The sequence below is a fragment of the Lissotriton helveticus genome, chromosome 6 (assembly GCF_964261635.1).
Source record: "Lissotriton helveticus chromosome 6, aLisHel1.1, whole genome shotgun sequence".
Taxonomy (NCBI): domain Eukaryota; kingdom Metazoa; phylum Chordata; class Amphibia; order Caudata; family Salamandridae; genus Lissotriton; species Lissotriton helveticus.
Genome location: NC_136067.1, coordinates 1,585,931,347 through 1,585,955,941, shown reverse-complemented (window position 1 = coordinate 1,585,955,941; position 24,595 = coordinate 1,585,931,347). Strand labels below are relative to the sequence as shown.

General features: G+C 43.1%; 1 protein-coding gene across 4 annotated transcripts in view; it reads left to right on the top strand.

Annotated features, from left to right (window-relative positions):
* The first annotated feature begins 658 nt into the window (after window positions 1-658).
* LRP11 (LDL receptor related protein 11) overlaps window positions 659-24,595 on the top strand; it is a 287,031-nt gene continuing 263,094 nt past the window's right edge. For all 4 annotated transcript variants that reach the window (XR_013596241.1, XR_013596240.1, XM_078649382.1 and 1 more), the window contains exon 1: window positions 659-1,789. Coding sequence is in view for 2 of the 4 variants with exons in the window: in XM_078649382.1 (XP_078505508.1) it covers window positions 877-1,789 (913 nt within the window). In the remaining 2 variants the exon portion in view is untranslated. The remainder of the gene's footprint in view (window positions 1,790-24,595) is intronic.

The following is a 24,595-nucleotide window of genomic DNA, read 5'->3' as shown; positions in this document are numbered from 1 at the left end:
TTCTACAACATTAATCTATGTTCCAATCTATACTTTGCAGTGTGCATGCAGTTCTTTCATGAATAGCTCCCTGTTCTTTATTAGGATTTTAACTTTTTACTGCAAGTAGCAAAAGGTTGTCTCGTTCAAAAGCAGTAACTATTGACCTATTTACATTATATTCACTTGGTAATCTTTATGGTACACGCTCTTTCCAACAGGTATATGAACCGGAAATTGCTGGAGGAAAGAAATGCGGCAGCAGGTGCTTTAAAACCATAATAAACTTGCAAATACGGCGTCCCCTCCAAACTACACCGTTACCTTAAAATGTCCGGTTAGATACTCCAAAGGCTACAAAAAACGGCCAAAACCTAGCAGTCGTCTGACGACTACACTTCCCTAAATTACAGGGGCAGACCTCTAAAGTCGGCTGCCCCCCCTTAAGTCTCCAGTTTAATTAAAAAAAAAATAATAAGACAAGGTGCATCAGGGTTGCTGCCCTGTTTAAGGAATATATTTTTATTGATTAATTTTTTTTTTTAAATTGAACGTTCTAGCCACGCACGCTCTTTTCCCATTCATTCCGACCGCACTGACAGGTGCGCAGATGCTGCCAAGCTCAGGTTTTCCACGACAGTATTTGACTTAATTTGTAGGTTGATTCTATTTCCGGGTCATGGCAGACAGAGAGAGCAGCACACAGTAAAGAGAGAGGGAGAGGGAAGATGCGAGCAGCGCTGTGACGGGTTTCTCTGCCTCCCTCTCATACCGGGGACTGGAATGAACGGCGGACAGAAACATACGGGTCCGACACACTAGCAGCGCCGGGTGCTGCACGCGCCCGGTGCATGTTTTGAGGTGCGGCTCATCCTAGCAGGTGCGCCTGACAGCAGCATGCAGGGGCCGGCGGCCGGCCTGGCCAGGCACCGCTCGGCGCTCCTTTTGATGCTTCTGGTCTGCTGCTCCTGGAGACCCGGCGAGTGCCGGGCCTCCGAGGACGAGGCGGCCCCGCTCTCCCAGCTCCGGGCTCAGGTGTCCGGCGTGGAGGAGCTGCTGGAGGAGTTCCGTCAGCAGCTGCAGCAGCAGCAGCGGCAGGGAGAGCCCCTGAGCCCCGAGGAGGCGCAGAGCCTACGCCGTCAGCAAGGAGAGCCGCTGAGCCCCGAGGAGGAGCCGGATTTGCACCGCCTGCAGGGGGAGCCTCTGGGGATAGGCGAGACACAAGGGGTGCACCACTTGCAGGAAGATTCTCAAGCCCAAAATGATGCACGAGCTGCCCACCGTGTGCAAGGGGAGGCACGTAGGCCAGTCGATATACAGCAAAGGGGTGGGTCCACCACGGATACCGAAAACAACCTGCAGATGCCAGGGGACGAGCAAGGCCTGCACCACCTGCAGCACATGCAGGAAGAGGGGCCACAGCAGCCGGGCGAGGACGGCTGCGAGGGACGCTTCACCACCCTACAGGATTATATCATCCGCACCAAAGACTCGCTAGCTGCGGGAGCCACCTTTCTGGCCGCCCCCGGGGGTGTGTTGACCTGGCATCAGTGCATGGGGGCATGCTGTGAAGAGCCACGCTGCTCCGTGGCTGTGGTGGAGCTGGCCACCTCTTCAAGCCACCAGCATGCACCCGGCTTGAGCTGCTACCTCTTCGATTGCACGTACCGGGGCCACAGCGTCTGCACCTTCTCGTTACACCGTGGCTACAACAGCTTTACCAGCTCCCGGGTCAACGAGAGTGCCACCCGCCAGAGAGAGCCCCCCAGCAACGCCTTGCAGAGGCTGGCACTGACCGCAGAGCAGGAAGGTAAGAGCGACCAGCTGCTTGAAGTGCAACTTGGTACCTGTAGCACAGCACACGCGCAGTGTTTGAGGTTAGATGTTGAGGAAATTGACTAAATGTCTTCCTATGTTAACGAGCAATTTCCTTCGGTTGTGGGGGACGTATTAAAAAGTGTTATCTCTGATTGGTATGGGGAAGCTATTGGCTCGCTGCGTCCTATTTGAAGCCGCACTGACTACCACCTTTTGCCCATAAATCGGAGGTGGCATCAGGTTGTTATAACCGTAGCTATTTTTTACACGGAGCCTTAGACCACTTAAACCTTTTTTAGGCCTGGCCTGACACAGAAGCTGTCGCCAGACAGGTGATCAGCTTAAACAAGAGCTTTAAGTAGCACTACTAGGAAAGGGGATTTGGCTCAACCCATATGTTGGTAGCCGGAGTACATGTTTTGATTGATTGAGCTGAATGTATGTTCTTCCACAAACAATGCTTGCCCTCCAAGCAGCTATGATCATTGTGTTTTTATTTATCCAGTTGGCTCTACCAGTAGCTTTAAGGCTGTCTGGTCTTGAACTTTCAAGGGCACACACAATGCACTGTAAGGCTGTTATGTTGTCTTTAACACCACCGCTGAAATTATTCGATTTTGCCTCTATGACATTGTTCACATAATAATGAATTTGGCACTTAAACCATCATGTGCATAGGTTTCGTATTTTATCAAGAAACATTTTGTTTATAGCTCAAACAGATCAAAAGTTACTAAAAACATGCAATCATGTGTTACTACGCAGTAGAAGTCTCTTGGAAACGGTTGACTGGTCCCCTCTGATGCTTATTTCTGTTTTAGGTGTTTACCTTTACCCAAACTGTGTAAAAATTATGAAATAATGTATGAATACTGTCACAAAACGTGCTGTATTATGTCACATAATTTGCCTTTTCTAGCCAAATAATTTAGTCAGTCCTGGCACATAATTTAGCCTCCTCCACGTAATTTCAATGGCCCTGGTCTTAGATAAGTGATTGAAGTTTTGTTTTACTCTGGCTGTAGCACAGATGGCAGGAAGGTAATCATTAACGTAAGACCTCAGAGTGCAGTTTTGTGTTTGAGCCCAAGGATATACTAGTCTACATGGACTTTTTGGTCTGCCTTGAACGTTCAAAGAGTGCCAAATCCAATGTTATAAACAAAAAAGAGCTTTGAGAGTCCTGCTGAGAGAGGGACTGAGGCTCCATCCACATATTGATACCTCTGATTACAGGCTGTGAGCCAAATTTATGTGATTCCACCAAAAAGACTGCTTGTATTGCACTTTTTGGCTTCTGGCACATTTTATAATCAATATAGCAGGAGTAAGTTGGTTATAGTGGCAAGCCAATGATCATAGCTACAGGCCTGATCTGTTTATTATGAAATGTTATGACAAAGGCACTAGGTTTGACATATATTTTGTGACAATCATGTGTTACAATTGATAGGCATTTAAATGTGGAATGTAAGACTACAGTTTAGTATTTTGTAATATGGATTCTCTCATTATCGTAGTAGGCAATGGTTTTGGTGTTGGGCACGTAGTGTGACAAATCATGGATATGGAAGATTTGCTCTGTGAGAATCCTCCTTGGGCCTTTTTTATGAGAAGGGGCATTTTGCTTTGCCAACTGTAATTTTTTACTCCTTTTTAATGACTCTGTGTCAGATGGATACATTTTGGAAAAGCTTGCGCTCAAAACTGTATTGTAACAAGCTATTTGCCTGTTTTGTGCACTGGAAACATTATGTCTGATGCCAAAGGTCTGATCTGCATATTATGAAGCATTATGACAAAGGCAGTTGGTCTTGCTTATTAATTGTGAAAAGCATACGTTCACGCCAGTAAGCCTTTACAGTTGGTTGCTATCACGTTGTGTTACAGGACATAGACAGGTCATTTGTTAAGGATTTTAAGGATAGATTGTTATTACCCAGTGCAAGACTTGTAGGCAGGTATTTTGTTACAAGGAATTTACAAGGGTTTTGGTGTGATACTCCACCTGAACAGACGATGGGACTAGGAGATATGCATTACAAATAATCTTGTTATGCTCTCCTAGGAGAGATTGCATTTTCTTTCGCCAGTTGTAATTTTGTATACATTTGTACTTTTATCACTGTTGCCATATGGTTGCTTTGTAGAAAGTTTATACTTGGGGCATTTGTTTGCCCTTTATCAATTGGTCATTCATTCATTACTAAGTACAATGGGCTTGAGTTGGTTATGGTGACAAGCTAATGATAAAGGTTATAGGGCTGATTGTTTATCATGAAAAGTTACAATAAAGTCAGTAGGCCTGACATTGATTGTGAAAAGCATATGTTAAAGTCAATAGGCATTTAGATGTAGATTGCAGTTTCACTGTGTTAAAGCCTACAGATAGGTATTGTTCTACATGGAGAGCCACTGATTACCTTTGTAGGGAATTATTTTGTTGTTGGTTACTGCCTCTGACAAACCATGAGTATAGAAGATTTGTACTGTCAGAATCCATGTTAGGCCCTCCTACAAAAGGTAATATTTTGTTTTTCCAAATGTAATTTTGTATACTATGCAATCTAATGACTGTATGCCTGATGGTTTCCTTGTGGGAAAGCTTATGCTCTGTACAGGAGTCCTCAGTTGGTTATGGTGAAAAGCCAATGATAACAGCTGCAGCAGGCCTGTTTCGTTTGCTAGGAAAATATTTCTCTAGCCATAAGTCTGGTCTGTTTATTATAAAAAGTTATGAAAATGTATTAGGCCTGACATATTGATTGTTTGACATTTAAGGGTGGATTCTCATTTCTCGGTATTAAAGCCTATAATTAGGAATTTTGTTATGTGAAATGTCACTAGCTCTATCAAATTATATGGGGAGGAGATTTGCCCAGGAACAATTCTTGCTACAATCTCTTTAGCTGTTTCAGTCTCCAGTAATAATTAAAAAAATACATATATATATCCATATGGTTGAATAGACAGCCTTTGAGTCATCTGTGTGCTGCAATGAATCTTCCTGAGTGTCATTTACCCTCTGCTTTTGCCCATGACAGGGATGATGCATGGGCTAAGGGTTTAGTTCACATGAGTTATTGACTCTCATGTCTCTTGCGCTGTGAATGACTTCATTTTCTGATCACGTGTGCATCCTTCTGAAAATGTGTGTGCTTCAGTGTCAGAGGGGCTTGGCTACACCTTTAGTTTTGAATTTTATAGTTCCCTATTCATTTCTTTGCTTCACCTCCTTTTTATTTGAATGTTTCTTAAGAGGGCACCTACTCTCCAGGCAGTGCTAAAGAGTCTTTTCCTTACCACTTATTTCATGTACAGTGTGCCTCATCCCACCTGGCCACTTATTTTAAGCAAGGAGGCCAGTATGGAATACTGTTGTCCTTAGTGTATCATTCTTTTATCGTTCCAAGATTGCCAACTCTTAGGTTCTAAATGTGGAGTCTATACTTGATTATTAAAACAATGATAGGCTATTTAAAATACCTCTGCAAGATGGGCATCCACTGCTAAGTTTTGTTTTGTTATTGTAAGCATATACATGCAGTGTTTAGGCAGCAGTGTGTTTTCTTCGTTCTATTTGCATTCTTTAGTTTATCTTGCATATGTTGTTGAGCTTGTGTGTGTTTTATTGTGGCTGTGTCAGAGGGTTAATGCAAAAATGAGTCAGTGGGTGCATGAATGTATGCATGAGTGCAAAGATAAGTGACAGAGTCCATTTATGATGACTTACTCAGTCCTTAACCCATCAGTGTCATATAAGGCACTTTCATCCATAAGCCAAACATATTAGCATTGCCAATGCTTGTTGAGTAAGAGACATGCACATGAAACATAGGTACAGTGTACCAAAAATATATATTTATAAAAGGTTGTAGAATTTCATATTTTTCTAAACTTTGGGCATGTGTACTGTATGCAGTGCATAGGACAGGTAGGTTTGTAAACAACTGAAACACTCATCACTCTGTTCCTTAACGCCTTCGGTGCTCCCGTCGGCCAACGGGAGCACTACCTCGCGGGTGCTGCCGTCGTCCAGTGGCCGACGGAGCCCCACCCACTCACTAGAACTCTCGCATCGCGGCGGAATAACCGCCGCGGTTAAGGCGTTAAAGTTTTGCATGAAAAGGCAGATACAAGGGCCGAATAGCCAAAGTTATGATACTGAGCATCAAATGAATGGTGCCTTGTGGCATTTCCACCAAAGATTTTAGTTTTAGTCTGCTTAAAACTTTTGTGTCCTTTCAGTTTTTGGTGACGTTAATTGTATTTTCACCCTCGAGTCTGTCAGGAGTATTTACTGTGTGCTGCCAGTGTTGGCCTCTAATCAACTGTGCTTTAACGCTTAGTGTGATGCTCCAAATCAGAAAAGAGGATAGTAAAGCCAGGTTTACTGATCCTCGTATAACAGAGCAACTTTTTTCAGTGAAGCGTAACACTTTACAATAAAATACAACAAAAAAACATTCTAGAGTAAATTTAAAGTTTTGTAGGGCGCGGTGTTGTACTTCTTGGTTACTTCAGACCGGTACTGAGTGAAGTAGATTCTAAAGGTTAATTGGGGTGTGCAGTCTATCTTCTTCTTTGCAGGCTGCATGTACAGATAGCTCAATTGAAGGCAAGCCTGCATTGTTCAGTTTTCAGGCCCTTCCTGAATCGCATGTAGTTTGGCTCTTCCCTCAGACTTTCATCAAGTGTGTTCACAGTTTAGGGCCAGGATCTCCCAGGTCCCAGCCTTCTTGTTCGTTCCAGGTGAATCACCTTTGGGTAATGAGATGTGCATATTTAGAGTGCAGGATCCTCTTCAGCATTAAGTGAGTTGTCTGTCATCTTTGTAGATATCGTGGAACTTTGCCCTTCGAAGCTTTGTGGACAAAACAGGGTACTTTAAACTTGATCTTGGTGTCTCTTGGTGCCAGTGTAGCACACTCAAGGCTGGCTTTGCATGTTCCTGCCTCTTCAGGTTCGGACGGAGTTTGGTTTCCTGGTTTTGGCGGTCTCATTAGGTCGAGCCTGGGCAGCGCATGCACTGCTGCGAGGCATGCAGTATTGGAGTATGAACTTGAAGCCCTGTCCACTCTCCGCCCATATTTTTTATTGGCTTGTCATTGTCCTTCGTGAACACCTGCTTTCAATTCGTTATTAGGCTTCTTGGTCCCTCCTTGGTACCGTCTTGTCTGCATTTGTTACCTCCCATAACGACTGGACCTTTTACTTGGCTTGTTACACGGTCAGTGTTATAAGTCGGTGAGCACTATTTTGTTTTTTGAATAATGGGGACAGTGGCAGCTGCTTCTTGTATTTGCAGCGCGCCCACCTAGGACAATGGTGGGCTCTTCTCGTATGGAGCGCTATGCTGCTCTAACTTTAAAAGTGTCTGCCCCCTACGCCCACAGCACTCACGGTACAATGGCAGATGCTTATTGGTTTTTACCACTTTTAAGCTGAATGCGTCGTCCGCTTCAGGGACACTGCGCTTTCTTTCACCTTTTTTTTTTTTTTTTATAAACTTGACTGCTCAGCGAAGTGCCCCCTTCAGGGACCCACTCTCTGTTTAGTTGAAAACATCTTTTTTAAACTTTAATGGTGAGCGCGGCGCCCGCTCCAAGGACACCGCGCTCTGCAATACAATAGGTCTCGCTTTTGCCAAACTTTGACCTATATGTATTGTAAATGACTATGCCTTTTATTATTGTAAAAGGCATTGCCATTTACAATGCCAATAACTCAAAATCTGGCACTTGCGAGACCTATTGCATTCCAAATGCTTTTTTGTAGCAATTAGCTTTTTGGAGGATTGGGATGTATACAGTTATGCAAGTCTATTTTGCCTTCGCCAGGGTTCTTGTCCGCACCTCACAGCTGTTCATTTGGAGAAGTGGCATACATTTTAGAAGAAGGGAGAGCTGCCGGTTTCCTTCCTCAACCACCGCGTTAACTCGTTGCATGAATAAAATGACCCAGGTTCCTAATTTTCAAAGGTGTGGTAAGCAAACGTATAGTTCAAAAACAGCTCTAGGACAAGACTTGTCTTTCACATAAAGAAACACACTGAAAAGAGTGGGTGGAGTATTCAAACTATATATGACATTGTGATTCAGGCTGTTCAAATGGTTTAGGAGTCATGTTGGCATGTTCTGCAACTGTTGACTCACAAATTCTGCTCTTGCAGAGATATTTTGTAATTACTAGCACTCGTGCTTATCATGTAAACAGAGCTTCATATTTCAGAAAGCATTTGCACAGGAACTGTCAAACGTATTCATCCTTACTGTCGGTTTGGAAGCTATGGCCATACACTGACATACAGAGGACTGTGCTTTACAGCTGCCTTTCAGCTTACCTCCACATTATCTTTGACAGCGTAGCCACGGAATACACTAAACTAATTTCTGGATTACGCATGAATTCTGGTCCCTGCGTATTTTTTTTTGCAAACAGGGATATTTGAGGGTTTCCCAGGCATAATGAATCCAGCTTTCCCTTTTAAATGATTTGAGCATTTGGTGGGGATGCAGAAGAGTTCTCAGCCAATCGGAAACGAGAAACAATTAACTTTTCGACTCATTACAGGTTGATTGGACATTTCTGTCGCTTGCTGATTTGTTGCCCTGTCTGCCAGATAAGAAAATCCTCAAAATAGCACACTGGCACACACTGTCATGCCCATCTGTCTCCGTGCAGGAGGTGGTCGATGAGTGGTCACAGTTTGATGTCAGAGGCCTCCCTTGCTGGATCATTCACAGTGAAATGCTTATTAAATACATTTTGTGCTACGCGTGGACTGTCTTGTTTTATGTTGTGTATTCGGACCTCGTGTGTTTATTGTGCCATGAAGTGGTGCTAACCTATCACAGAAGAGCTAACAAGTTAACGCACGAGGCTTCATAATGCGTATTCCTTTGAAAGTGCAGTCAATTGTGTTTGTTGCCATCTGTCATTCAGGCTGCTCACCGAGGCCCTTTTGCCTCGAGATTAGGGAGTAAACAGGGAAGGGAGCAGGTGCAGTCACAAAGTCACAATTCATTCTTTTATTCTCTTCTTTTATGCACCCTGGAACATTTGTTTTCGTTGGTATTTGCTCCGTTTTGCTTAAGAATGGGTAGGGCAGCAAGTGCTTTAATTGGTATCTCTTAGCGCGCCCCATGATGAACAGTTTGTTATTATACTTTCTCCTGTTTTGCATATCTTAGTATCACTCTATAAGTATATAATTTGATTGGAAAAGAAAATGTATTTAGTTTATTAATTGATGTAGTAATTTTGTAGGGATGCACATGTACGTGGTGAGGTTTCAGGGAGCTTGAAGTGGGTTCAAGCTAAGCAATGGAAGAAAGATAGGATAAAAAGGTTACTAACAAAGCCAGTTAAGGTGACTGACAAAGGTGGGTGAAACCTTGCTTGAAAATGTAGTGTTCGAGCTTTATAAATAATTATACACGACCCAATTGTCCACAGAGTGTGTGTCCTTTGGGGGGGGGGAGTGGTATGAAGAGCGCTCTCTCATCGTGTTAGTTTAGTTGGAGTCGTCACAATTTACTTCCAGTTTGGTCAAAGAAGACCACAACAATCACTGTGGCATATGGTGGTGTTTTTTTATATATTAAAGGTACTCTAGGTCTCTCCTCCTAACCAGTGTAGGACTTTGAACCCCCAGTTTAAACAACAAATAAACAGCAGTGCGATGCAACCATTTTAGGGGGTTCAAGTAAGTTTATTAAAAATATATAGTGCAACATATGGTAGAAATCCAGCACAAGGTGCTATTTTAGACACGCAGAACATAAAGCGCAAAATAAAGTACATAAATTGAAGTATCAATAACAAACAAAGATGAATTTCTAGGCAGATCAAAAAGTAATTTAAGAATGACAACTACTCTCAAAGCGTTCTGCCTCCAAAGATTTTTGCTTCTCTAGGCGAAAAGCAACTCCTTTGAGATACACAAAGGAGTGTGGCTCACTGACATACATTTTTTGTTCAAAGGTATTTTTTAAATTAAATATAAGACAATTCAATGGACATACCAAAAATGCTCCGAATAGCTAAAACGCATTGGCATTTGAATATTCAACAATATTAAATGAGTAATACTATAATTATCACTATTAAAGTAGCAACATATATATAATCAATGAAGACTGAGCTACTTAAAATATAGTTCCAACATACGAATTAAAGGGCAGATATTATTTTAAGGGAAAGTAAACAGCCATTTAAAATGTTTAGTTAATTCCATTGCAATGAATTAACTGCATGATGTTGGTGGCATGGGTTTTGTCTTTCTTTCTGAATGTTAGAAATGTAAGCACATTAAGAAGAGCGCACATTTGTGATAAGCCTGAAAAAGTACATTGTCCATACTACTTGTCAGGCCAGTTCCCTGGGTCTATGTGACTTAAGGACGATTAGGCCACTCCTGTGACCAGTATTGCTGTCGATTTAGGAAAGCAGGAAGCCTGTCATACTGCAAGCTTACGAATTGCCAAATACCTCATCTTTAACTTTGACTTTCAAGGGCTAGTGTGGTAGTTAGTCAGGCGTACTCTTGGCGGTACTTTGGGTACAACATGTTCTGGAAGCACCTGTATCACTCACAGTACATGTCATGTGCAGGTCATCTTATTCCATAAGAGAAAAAGATATAAGGCGTTATTGTCATTAGGACAATATTCTCAGTACCTTCAAGAGGTTTTATGGGATTCATTCTAATGCATGTGTATCTCTGATATTCTGCAAGCTCTTTGTGTCTTATACCTTTGCGCACTTATCCCGAATACAGAAGTCTGGAAAATCCCATCTCTGCAGCCAAGTGTACTGTCATCTTTTTCAGTGTTTTCTGTGCAGTGTACTAACCATTTCAGTTCTCTTCGACTGGCTTTTGCGTGGCTCTAAAATAGTTGTTTACAGGTGTCACCCTGTATAAGCTGTGCTGGTGGTCAGCAGAGGTCTCTTTTTCTGAGACTGCAGGGAACACATAAGAAGCAGTCTAAGGGTGCAATGAGAGGTGACTGGATAGCAGTGTCAGGCAAAGGTGCCATTGGTGCCTCGATGGTTGCTCACCAGGGAATGAGTCATAGAGGGAATACGGATAGTGCAGCATTCGGACCTCACACTGGTGTCAATATTGTGTGAAGAAAGGTTGTTTGGTGATGCAGGGCCCAAAGCCCTCACATGGACATCAACATTACTCTGAGAGATTGACATCATTGCAATGTACAGGCTCGCAGACTCCATGCAGACATCCATTCTGCTTGATACAGCTCACACATAGTGGCATCAGTGTGACTCGTAGAGGCTTTGAAGCAGATTTGAGAGAGGGTGACTGTCCATGTCAAGCTGGGCCAAAGTTGCATGCTCACTCTCCCGCCATCCTCCGGACAGCAGGGCTCCTGGTTGCTGGATCTAGCCTCTGGGTAAAACTGAACAAGTTGTCTATTTGCAGGGAAGTCCATAGTCACACGCATTTCCTTAGTCATGGTGGTATGTCCTTTATTCTTAGAAAGAAGGCTTCCAAGAATCAGCCTCTGCTCCCTGGCCTAATGGGTGCAGAGCGACTTGACGTAGAGGTGAACGATGTATTCATAAAAAGGGTCTTCTTACATTCTGTCTTAGGCTTGTTGGCTCAAATCTAACTGCCCAGTCAGATGTAGCCTTACACTTTAGAGGTGAACCATTATTGACAAATCACACTTTCTTTTCAGGTGTGCCACAGCTCCGTGGCTACAAGACACAGGGGATCAGACACTTCCATTTTCTGTACTAGCTTCCTGAAAACCTTCTGGCCAATTGAGGTGGTTGCTGGGGTTCTCCCTTCTTCAAGATAGAACAGAAGATTGAGGATTGGAAGGAGGCCTATCTTCTTTGAATATGATGTGCAGACTTGACCGTGTCTTTTTGCCACTTTAATGTTTAAGTGTTGCTCTTGTCAGGCCGGAGTTTGACTGATTGGAACTGGCACATTCGGGCCCCAGTGCAACAAAAGATAATTAGTGTTCCATTCACCTTATATGGATCCAATGTCAAACAAATGCACTTGATTTCACAACGATGCATACATGGAGAAGAGAGCTACTACTACTAAATCACAAGGAGCACCCTACAGTCCTAGTGACTACATACCTGTCGGTGGCGTCCTTGTTCATGGGTACCCCATATCCCATGTGCCCAAACTGGGAAACAAGGAACCCAGTTATGGCAGACTCCACATATTTTCAAGGAACAGGCAGTAGGTTGCCTCCCCGCTTGGTTTAAGATTAACAGGCTGTACCCCATTCTGTAATTAACTGCCTAATGTGTTAAGTGTCATGGACTGATCACAGAGGTGGAGCTACCCGTGTCAAAAGGAGGTGAGAAACGCCTACAGCAACACCAGAAGCATTTTAGAGCACTTGTCAGGAGCAGGAGACTTATCACACAATTTTCCTGTCACCTACACAAGAAAACTTACTGGGTTTGCCAGATTGATAAAACTGGGAGCATGTTATCACACTGACACAGCGCCAAGGATTATTAACTCTACATTACTTTTGTACCATTAATACATTTTAGGTTATTTTTACTCAATGATCTATTTATTTATTGGCAACACAATGCATCTTTAGCTGTTTCATGTGCTGTAAATACCCATAATTAATCACTGTAGTGCTACTCAGTTCCTCAGCATCATAAGCATGAATGTTTAGTCAGCCCTGTTGAATCGAAAATTAACTGAGGGATTCACAAATCTCAGGGACAAGCAATTAGCTTGCTGGCTTAACTCACTTGCTCATATGAAACTAAATATTATCTACATGAATATGGCACAGAAGGCTCTACACCTTTAAGTAATATTTACGTTAGTTTGGAGATGGATGTTGTTTGCTTTAGGTAACATGTTTTTTTACCGTACAGTTATCAGCTGCAAGGAATCCATGTACAACCCTTTGAATATGTCCTTTGAAGAGATATTTGAGTCAGTCAACCATGCCACACAGCTCACCTGAAACGACCTCTACATCATCCAGTTCACCATCTCCGGACCCACCAGCACCGTGCTCTCCAGCTCCATGTGTGGAGACTGGAAAAAAGTATCATAATACCAGTGGAACAAACGCTCTCAACTCCCACCTCCCAGACTCAACACCCAACCCAGAACAGGCAGGGAAGAATTTCTCCCAGTGGATCACAGAATGTGTTGATGCAATTGCCATCGCACAGCCAGCCAAATTCAAGAGCCAGCAGGTTTACCATGGAGCTAAAATCTACAAAATGCTACTGAGAATAGAAAGGACGTGGCACCCCAGTAAAAAGACAGAAGATCACACCACCTTCAAAAGAGCACCCGTCCAGTACCAACGCCTCCTATAAGTACAATTGGGGGTGGGGTCGCACACTACTCACACACCAGCGGGATCGCCCCTAAGGACTGTGGTAAGTGTAGTTCGTGTTCCGCAATGCATCTTCTTTCGATTCTCTGCTATCTTCGCCATCCCTGGACACGTGTTTCGGGGTATTTACCCCTTATCAGCAGGGATTAGGCCGTGTTCTGGGGTACCCGGTGGCTGCCAAATATTGCCAGGTTTAGTACCACTCAGGCGCGCAGGTGCGGGGTCCCAGTCTCGTCAGCCAACTGCTCGAGGGAGCTTTAATATTACAATTGGGGGTGGGGTCGCACACTACTCACACACCAGCGGGATCGCCACTCAAGCCATGATGTCCATCATGAACTCCGTGCACTGTACAGCACCCATGGACCTCTATCCCCACCACATCTTTAACCTCTTGAGAAAGATGATTGGCCTCAAGCTCAGGAAAGTCCTCAACGCCTCCATCACCTTGGCCTCTTTCCCTGAGGTCTGCAAACACGCTGAAGTGAGGCCCCTCCTAAAGAAGCCATACGTCGACCCAGCAGAACTGAAGAACTACCGGTCCATCTCTCTGCTCCCCTTTCCAGCAAAATTCCTCTAGAAAGCAATCAACCAGCAACTCACTGATTGAACACAACAACCTCGTGGCCCCCTTCCAATCCAGATTTCAAGCCAACCACAGCACCAAAACAGCCCTAATAGCAGGCACAGATGACATCATAACCCTCTGAGACCACAGCCAAATGGCAGTTCTCATCCTTCTAGACCTGTTTGCCACCTTCTTCACTGTCTCCCACCACATCTTGATCCGAAGATTCCACCCCATCGGAATTCAGGGAGGCAACCTCAAATGAATTGTCTCATACATCACAGGAAGAACCCAGAAATTCCACCTCCCACAGTTCACCTTAGAACCAAAGAAGATAATTTGCGGCATCCAACAAGGATCGTCCCTCTGCCCTACCCTCTTCAACACCTACATGACCCCCCCACTCCTGGCCACCACCGGCAGATCACACAGACTCAAAATAATCTCCGAAACTGACAACAGCCTCTCACTGTCAGAATACCTCTCAACCACCAGAGCCAACTTCCACAGATGTATGATGGACATCCCTTAATGGATGAAGGACCACTGCCTCAAACTCAACATGGACAAGACTAAAGTCCTTCTCTTTGGGAGCAACACCTCGTCATGGAGCATCGTATGGTGGCCAGCAGAACTCAGCCCACCCCACGCCTTGACAGACCACACCTGCAACCTCTGCATCATCATGGACAGCAAGCTATCTATGAAGAGACTTGTTAATGCAGTCTAATCAGCCTGCTTCCACACCCTACACATGCTCCGAAGCTCTTCAGATGGCTCCCAGTCGACACCAGAAGGACCATCACGCAGGCCATCGAAACCAGCAGGTTAGACTACGGAAACACGCTCTATGTAGGAATCACTGAACACCTCCTGAAGAGACTACAGACAATACAAAACTCAGTGGCAAGACTCATCCTCAACCTCCCCAGAAGGAGCAACGTCAAGCCCCACCTCAAGAAGCTGCACTCGCTCCTGATCCAGAAAAGATGCCAATTCAAGATGCTGATCCACGCATACAAAGCCCGGGACAATGAAGGACCAGCATACATCAACAAATGCAGGAAGTTTCACCAACTGACCCGACACCTACAATCTGCATCAGTCTTACCTGCCAACGCCCCCATATCCGCCTAACTAATAGTGGAGGACGCTCTTTTTCACACCTGGTGGCTAAAGTGTGGAACAACCTTCCCCTGCACCTCAGGACCTCCCCATCTCTCAAGCAATTCAGGAAGGAACTCGAGACCTGGCTGTTAAAACGAACAGACCACCTCGCAGCAGCGAGCATACTAGCAATTTATAAATACTGATTGATTGATTAACAAGTTTGTTTATAGTTTGTTCCGATGCATAGAGTTGGATTGTGTCAAAGCAACTAGCCAGGTGTGTCGATTTTCGTTTGCCTTTTTTCTGTTCTTTTTCTTAACACTGAAGATGCCACAGTAACCCCTGTGTTCGTTGTCCATTTTATGTCCTTTCACAGAAGTCACCCTTGTGGTCTCAGTTTTCTGATCATGTTTTTGAGATTTGGAGTGTAGGGTGCCTACGCTATTCTTGGCGATCAAATTGTATTTCATACTGGCGTTAAGGGGCTTTAGGCTCCTTCATTCATGTGCTTCTTTAGCTTTGGTACTTCAGCCATTGGCTTGAGACACTGTCAGTCACATCTTGGGTCATGCCACATGTGTATTTTGTGAGAAGTTGGCCTGATATGTGATGTCCACTATTCTAGTGGGCACCCTGTATCAGTCCAAACAACCCTTATGGTGATGGTTGTAAAGTCAACCTTATAGACCAGCTATCCTAGTGGTAGCATGGACAAAGCAGTCTTAGGCTAAACTCAAGAGGGCATGTGAAGCCAGCTGTTTTACCACATGTAACCCCTTTAATACCAAATGAAAGGACACCACACTGGTTATATATATAAAATATATATGTATTTATTACTAAATTAATCCTCTGAACTCTTTATGAGATCAGAGCCACAAGCACATAACCAGATACTTAATTATCATACAATAAGTTGCACAAAATACAGTAATGCCCTAGGGGCACTTCAGCCCATATACTAAAATAGTGGTATAAGAACCACGTCACGAACAAAGGATAGGCCTAGGGCTTGGAGAATCGCTGGGACTACGCTGCACTACCAAAGGATAGGGAGCAGGAGGCCCACGGAATGCGTGTGCAGTGTCTTTACACGCACGCGAGTTACCATAGAGTTAGAATGGGAATGAAAGAATTGGAAACTAGTTTTTTAGGTCACTTCCGGATGGACAAGGAGAAAGCTACTTAAAAGTTAGACACTAGGATAGTAAATACCCACAGGAGCACCAAAGTACTCGCGTTACCTCACCCACAGGAAGCGGGTGTATAGGTGTCAAAGTGTGTCGGGTTTCGTCGCTGAATCCTATGGAGCCTTGAAGAAAGATGCTGCAGGCGACCAGGAGAGAAGTGTCCGGTTGGATCCAAGGGAGGATCGAGGATGAAAAGTACCTGAAAGCAGAGGGGACAGAGTCTGGGTCACTAGCCAGTGACCAGGAAGGAACCAGGCAACGTCGCAAGTAATCAGGTGATGTTGTGAAGCTTGTCTCTGCAGCCACGTGGACCAGGAGGTGTTGACGACAACCAGGAGCTGGATACGGACTGTCCCACGAAGGCCCTCGCTGTCGGCGGTGTCGGCTTCCGGATTGGAGTCAACAAGCCTTGGCAAAGGCGACCCACGCAGGAATCGAAGATGGCTTACGGATCAGACCAGCAAGGCCTGATAGGCTTCTCCTTTTCAGGGAAGCTGGGGCCAGTCTGGAGCAACCAGACCAGTGGTGTAAATTCAAAGGTTCGTCGTCACAGAGGCCACTAGCCAACGGGCAAGTGACCGGACAGACGTGTCGAGCAGAAAAATGCAGAAGGGCCCCACGCAGAACTCGTGGAGTGTGGAGGGCTGATTTGCGGTGCAGATGATGCTCGTGGCTGGGGCTTCTCAATCCCCAATGCACAACTTCGAGGGTGCCTCAGAAGTTGCACGGAAAGCAATTCGCTGGCTTTCCAAGATGGCCGGTCCCACGTCTCTCGTGCCTCCACGTGTCTCAGCAGTAGCACGAACTAGGTCCTGATGAATGCATGGGCACTACCCTGTATGCAGAAACATGTTGACCACTCGCTGAGCAGATATTCTGTTAAATCTGTTTTCACACTTTTTTAGACTTAGGGAGCTGAGAGAAAACATTAAAAGTCTTCCCTCTACTCAGTCTCACCTAATTTTATTTTCTCACTGAAACACTCACTTGCACTGCTTTTTCAGTTGTCCTATTACACTGTTTCCGCTCACCAGACAAGAACGGTGGGTCTTCTCACTCTCACAGTCCTCTTTTTCGTTTTGTGTGACTGTGACTGCATTGACTCCTGGGTAAGGAGAACCCAAATGATGTAAATGTGGCGGTACAGTTAGACAACTGATGGGAAAATTCTCACCTTGAGTATGTGCTTCACGTGAATGTGGTGTCCTTCTATCACGTGGTGCAATTGGGTAACATAGCTGCCACCCCTTTCTTAGTTGTCACGTCAACAGTTGTTTGTGATTAGATTTCACTTTTAGACTCCTAGATATTCCTTTGTGTAGAATCAGTTAGTTAGGGGCATGTATCTAGTATGAGTCGGTAAACTAGCCCTTAGACCCCCCTCTATGTAGTTTGTGTATTCACTTATATTTTATAGCCAGCACCTTCTTCAGGATTAGAAATAATATCCTACAAAATAACAGATTATCTGAAACACAAAAATATATATACAAATAAAAATATTGTACATAATCAATTCAAATCACCATTAACACCAATACTCCTAAATCTATTACAGAGTGCGACTCTAATACAACACAAATATACACTCAGACATTCACATGTTATATTCTAATACACATTCCTTAGTCATATTTATTGATAAATTATATGACATTAAAATGTCTATTCCAGACAGCGCGATAAATATCGCTACATATTATCCTCTGATTGCATAGGTATATGTGGCAACAAAATAGAGATGCTACTGGCATGATTACCTAGCAATGCTACTGGCATAATTACCTAGCATGTAAATAAACCGGCCAAACTATTAGATTATGTTTCATTTGCAGATACGCAGCTAATAGGAATATATCAGCGTTGCAAGTACCCGGTCACATTTACCTCATAAGAGTCACAAAAACGGCCTCAAAATCTTTCTCGGCTACGTACGATCCCACACATTATACTTCAATGGGGTCAGTTCATCTATACTGTGTCAATGACCAAACATTTTCATCAGCTTTCTGTGAGGAAGACAGGGATATTAAGATTATCATAAAGCAAAATTCTTTTAAATAATGACAATGATTTATCGTGCGTAAGTATTTCCAAACGGAATCTGTCGTCTCTATTCAAGTATCTCAATTAAAAAAAGAGCGACAGAATGGGTAATTACCTGGCAATCTTAAACCATTTGCATAAAGATATGCTCATCTGTGGCAGTCGGAGATATTTCTTGTCTCAGTCCAAAAAACGGGGCTATTATTCTAATAAAGTAGTCCCCTCGTAGCTAGGCCGCCCGCAGCCTGTAATTGAAACAGACATCGGGAGAATCGTGAGAGTTAGATCTTTATCTATTCTCATCTTTACTATGAATCTAAAACCTAACTATGAAGATGTCTCATACCTGCTGTTCAGACCACGTGATGTTCACATCAGGCAAGCTCCGTAGCGAAAAGGCGATTACGGCCATTTCTTGAACTTCCGTTTATATATCCTAATTTTCCCGCGTAGCAGTCGCCACTCTTCACCTAAACCAATAATTTCCGGGTCATTTCAGATTACTCCCGGTTCACGGCTAGAAGTCACTAATGATAGAAATAGGACTTACTATCCAACTGGCGAGCATCGCAGAGACCGGGCCGCATTTCTTTTAGTTTTTAGAAATCTATAATGCGGGCATCTCATTTTGTTACCACAGTAATGCATAAACCGCAATATATAATCAAGTTTTTCCAATAAAATCCAGATTTTATATTGTAAAAATGAAGGATCAACATTCTTAATTGATTAACTGCTAAGCAAAGTAGCTACTAGTCAAAGTAGCTGCTAGTATCACACAATACACAGATTGTCTAGCAACAGGTGTACATTGCATTACAACATCCCCATCTTAATGCTTTATACATAGTGTAATATCTACATAGCTACCCTCGATATTCAAAGACTTAACATGTATAACAATAGTCAGTATAAGATGGCGACAGTTTAGCTAATACATAGTTGTATCCATCGCACGGCAGAGTGGTCCTTTGTTATATTACACATATATTTGACACTCAACTCGATGCTAAATATGTATCATACTCAACATCATATATAAATAGTCAAAATGCATGACCACCCCACCTATACTGTAGGCTATATATATTTAAAAAAGCAACAAGTCTATAGTACATGAGAATAACCACATGATCAACCCAAATGAACAGCAGTGTTTAACCTGTATTGATATCATCATACACTTCTACTACTCCTTGGAGTTTAAGCCATCTCTTACAGTATTTAAATAGGAAATATACCATTGTTCACAGGCTTTTCGTTTGGAAATTATATTACCACCTCTTTTGCCTATTTTAATTTTCTCCAAGATAAACCATGTGAAGGCATTTTCATTGTGGCCAGCTTCGAGAAAATGTTCTACTAGGGGTGCTGTCATCTTTTTAGTTTTTATAGCAGACCTATGCTCTTGAAATCTTGTCCTGGCCTCTCTCCCTGTCTCCCCTACATAACCAAGGCCGCAGGGACATAGGAGAAGATATACAATGTTGTTAAGGCTTTTAGATTTAAGAGTTTGGCCATTATATTTCAGTTCATTTGTCTGCAAACATTGGGGGCAGATGTTACCACATTTGAAGTTCCCTAGTACTACACTGTTATCCAAAGTTCTTTGGGTGGTCTGATTTTCTTCTCTATATGTGTGGACCAACAAATCTCGGAGATTTTTGTTCTTTTTAAATGCGAAATGTTTTTTTTCCAGTTTAATAGATTCATCGTTATTCAAAATGTGCCAATTTCTGTTAACCACGTTTTTAATCTGGTTACTAAGAGTTGAAAATTGACTTACAAAGACCACTTTCTTTGGGGGCTCCTTGTCTCGCACTTCTTTGTTCAACAGGGCTTCCCGGTTATAAAACCTGGCCCTTTTCATTGAATGGGAGAGAAGTTTTGTTTGGGTATCCCCTATCCTTAAATTTCTTTTTTAGGATTTCTGAATGTCTGTAGAAATCATGCTAGAGCCTCATCTCACATAAAACCAAGCCTCTGCCTTCAGGATTGTAAAGGCCTGCCATAGGAGTGACTTATAGGTGTATATGTGTCTAGATATAAGGTTAGATATAGGAATACTATACCTAAGCAAGGGGTGATTACACGACCTTGCCCCAGCTGAGTGATCAGCCAGTTGTGTCAGTTTGGATGGCCAGCCAGGGGTGGCAAAAGATATGCTAAAGCCCCTGGTAGGCCTTGGGTGCATCTATGCCCTGGGTACCTATGGTACACTATACAGGGACTCACAAGAGTGACCCAATTCCCAATTGGTGATGTACCTAAAGTACATGGTGTGAATTTAGAGAGAGAACAGCAGGGCTGTGGGTCTGATTAGCAGGCCCACAGCCACATAAGTCGAAAACCAGTGAAGCAAAAAGTAAAAAGTGGGGTGACCATAGGAAAGCAGACCCTACTCTCCTACATATTTAATTCTCACAGTTTTTCTATCAGCATTTTGTGGGTGTCCTTATGCCTCTCTTGGCTTCCATGAGTGACTATTTTATGTGTGAAATCATTAGCACTGGTGAGCGAATGATCTCAAAAGCTTCTGAAAAACGGATGCTACAAAAAGGGCTCTATTAGTTTATGTTGCATCTATCTTTCTGATCATTTTGTATGTGCTCAATCCCCATTGCTATAGGTGTGATGTTTGTTTGGTATATGCACACTCAATCCACTTGCCATACAAATACCAAACCTATTGGCTTTGTTAATGCTTATTTTCCATGTGGTCACCGCCATGATCCTTGAATTGTGGTGACCACGATGGCAGATGTAAAGTTTTAAGATATGACGAGATTCCTTGGAAGTGGCAAAGGAGCTGTGCTTCCATTGATTCAACCCTCACCCCAGTACAGGATTTACTACTTTTTTAGGCCTCCCCTACAGACAGCTGTAGCTATATGTTAGCCTCATTTAACCATTGGCTGGCTGAATGTTTTAAAAGTTGCCAGTGGTTGGCTGGGCTGTCATCAAAGGCCATAGCATTTCACGACTGTTACAAGGCTTTTCGATTATGTTTTCGCATTAGCTTTTGAGATAGGTCGGGTGTTAGGTTGTGTGTTGTGGTAACCTCTTCTGAGTTTCCCCCAACCACCAGTCTGCCTCTGTACCCCCCAAATGATGTGGCAGTGTAGTTGTCCACTCATTCCCATCCTCTCCCCTGATAACTGTTTTCCTGTTAGGATTAGTAAGTGTTCGGCAGCTAGTTCTGATGATGAACAGTCCCACTCTCTAGATGTTATTTACGACAGTAAATATACAAAATAGAACAAACTACAGGAGGTACAGGGAAATGAGAGCGTGAGATGGAGATAGCAAGCAGGTCTTCTTAGGTACAACTCTTCTCAGAAACTATATCCGGTATTCTCCAATGGGTTCAGTACTCACAGGTTCGAAAAACCAGGCTACCGTGAGTATGGGCCAACATGGAAGGAAACCAGTAAGATGGGACTCAAATGCCAGATGAAGGTAATTCTACGAAGCGAAAATAACAAGACAAAATACACAGCAAGTGTGACCAAGCCAAATCATAATCCAAGAACCAAAGTCAATGAAATGAGCAAATAGGCAGATAACAAAGGGAACTGAAAATGTCAGAAAATAATAAAAGGTGAAAGATGGGACAATGGTGAGCTAACTGTAACAGCAAGCGAAAATGGCAATGCAACACCAAAAACGTCCTGTTGCCCTTTCTCTGTTTAAGTCGTACCACTACCTACAGTATCCTGGAAATCCCACCACTCACTACTCACTTCTACTAGTGTGAAAGAGGTCATAGCACCCCTTCCCCTATAGGCAAGTCCGCCACAGTCTCTTCATAAAATGGTTCACCCTTAACTTTAGGTGTTTCTTTGGGGTATTTCCAAGTCTCCAAGTCCCTTTATGATTCCTGCAGGACTCCACACCCCTCTTTGGTCCCATTCCGCAAATCTCCTTTTACTCTCTTAGAATCCACTATGGCTTTCACCTCAAACTCTGTGGACCCATCTTTGATAATTGCTGTGGGAGAGGACAGTAGTTTATGGTGTTATTAGCTTAACTCTGGAAGTATGGAATACTGGATTAATCCCCCACCTGTTTGGGTGATCTAGAGTCACTGCTCCTTGACCCGCTAGTTGAAATATTAGGAAGAGATCCACAAACTGCAGTGTAAACATGGGGGTCTAATCCTACCAAGGACCAGAAATTGATGAAAAGCCAGACCAAGTCCCACTTTTTGTACATGATTGTTGGAGATGGCGAGGAATTAAATGTTTATAATAAGTCAGCGAGTGGCAAATAGACAAGAGTTCTAGCCTGTACTGTGGACATTTTGGGAAGTAGAGCTGTGACGGAAGTAACAGGTGAAGTAACTGGAACATCACAAATGCTGAAAAATAGAGAGTTCCAAATGCAGTGAGTTGTTATAAGCTAGCTCATCCAATGTCAACCATGTGGTCCACTGTTCCTGATGGTTCATAATGGTGTAATGATAGAAATATAGCTCTAATGATTGATCGATCCAGTATTAAATCAGCAATAAAATCAATGAGATATTTTTCCAAGGTTTATCTGGAGTTGTTAACGGGAACAACCTGCTGAATATCTTCTTATGAGAAGGTTTCATTTGAGCACAGGTGAAGAATTTTCTCACTTACCGCCCAACGTTTTTTCTTATCGAGGGCCACCAGCGATGTCTCTTTCCTAGGTCTAGAATGTTTCTTTCCCCCAAAGTGCCCTGTACTTTGACGAATTGACACCAGAATAGCGCTGTCTCTTCCAGATTTCTAGTAGGGAGAAACAATTTGTGTTTATGTTAGAAAAGTCCTTCCATGACGATCCTTTCTTGAGGTTCCACCCAAATTCAGTTAGCCTTGTTCCAGGGTCTTAACTCAGATCTAAGCAATTCTCAAATTCTGATATATTTATTTTCTGTATAGCAAAAATGTAGGGTGCTTCTAGCTGGCTTTGGTTCTTGTTTTGCCTGTGAAAATAAAGCATGAGCTTCTCCATGGCGGTTACCTGGTCCATAGGTAATCCGATACTGAAAGGAGGTTAAAAATAAAATCTTTCTCTCCATGTCAGATCAGGCGCACTTCATAGATTGCAAGAATCCCAAGTTTTTATGATCTGGCCGTAACATTTCTTGGATGCAGAGCCCCTTCTAGGTGGTGACACCAGTGTGAAAACACCACCTTGATTGCTAGAAACTCATTCTCATTATTTCTGTTGTTGTCAAGGTGTGTGAGAGAAGGCTACTAGATGCACAGCTTCATTGTTTGGGGGGTCTCTATCAAACTACTTAGCTTCCAGGGCAAACAAAGATGAATCAGTTTCTGTGATGAATGGGAGACTGTGATCTGCAGGCTTCAGAATAGGAGAAAAGGCAGATGTTCAAATGCCTTTTGTTGTTTCAGGCCATAATTGAAGGATGTACCTTTCTTGGTTAAGTGCATGATGAGGGAATACTGCTTTAGAAAATACCTCGAAAAAGTGTCCGTACCAGTTTGCGAATCATAGAAACCTTTGCACATCTTTCACGTTACGTGGACCAGGTAATTCTCCATATCCAGACCTTTTGTGTATTCATACTAAGGCCTTGATCTTCGAATGTTAAGCCTAAGAAGGCCACTGATATAAAAATACATTCATCCAGTTTTTCACAAAGAATGACTTCAAAGTCTTTGTGGTACTTCTCGGATATGAAGTTGATGTTCTACCGAATACTTCTGAAAAATCTGTGCTGGAAAGTGGTTTATTAGTAGTGATAAGTAGGGACCTACCACTAGTAATAAGACCACAAACACAGTAAAAGCCTCAGTCAAGGTCACAATGAATTATTCCCTTGGTCAACCCTTGGTAGCTGGCAACGAGCAGGCAGGCTTAACTTATGACACAGGTGTGTAAAACATTTAAAAACACCAGTACATTAAATAAGTAAGACCCATTACACAAGAAAAATCCAACACCAATTTATAAAAAAATAGATTATATTCCTATGAACAAATAAACAGCGAAGTGACAAAAATCCAATGCAGGTAAGCAGAGAAATGCATTTTTAAAGATTAAAAGAAAAACTAGAGCTTGAAAACAAATAGTGATAAAAGGTTAAAACAGGTCAATCTGGACTGGGACAAATTACAGAGTTCAGGCCACCCACGATGTAACACTTTTACACTTTCTTCCAGAAGTGTTTCTTGATGCAGGATAGTTGTCCAAAGCACGAGCCAAGGGTTCAGATGCTCTGATTTGCCTCTTTGGGTTTGGGACTACAACTCCCCCCAATGCATCTGGTCAACTTCTAGCGCTTTTTACAAAAGTTGCTCCAAACTTCTGAAACGTCTTCCTGAAGTTCCTCTTGTAGGTTTGAGGTGTCCACAACACCAACCCAAAGGTCTAGAAGCTTTGAGATGGTCCTTGGGATGTTGGGACTACAAGTCCCACAATGCATCCAGCCAAATATTCAAAAGTCCACTGGACACTCTTCCAGGATGGGGACTTCTTCGTAGAGATTAGGCAGGTGGGCTCTGTTAACCTGTGACTTG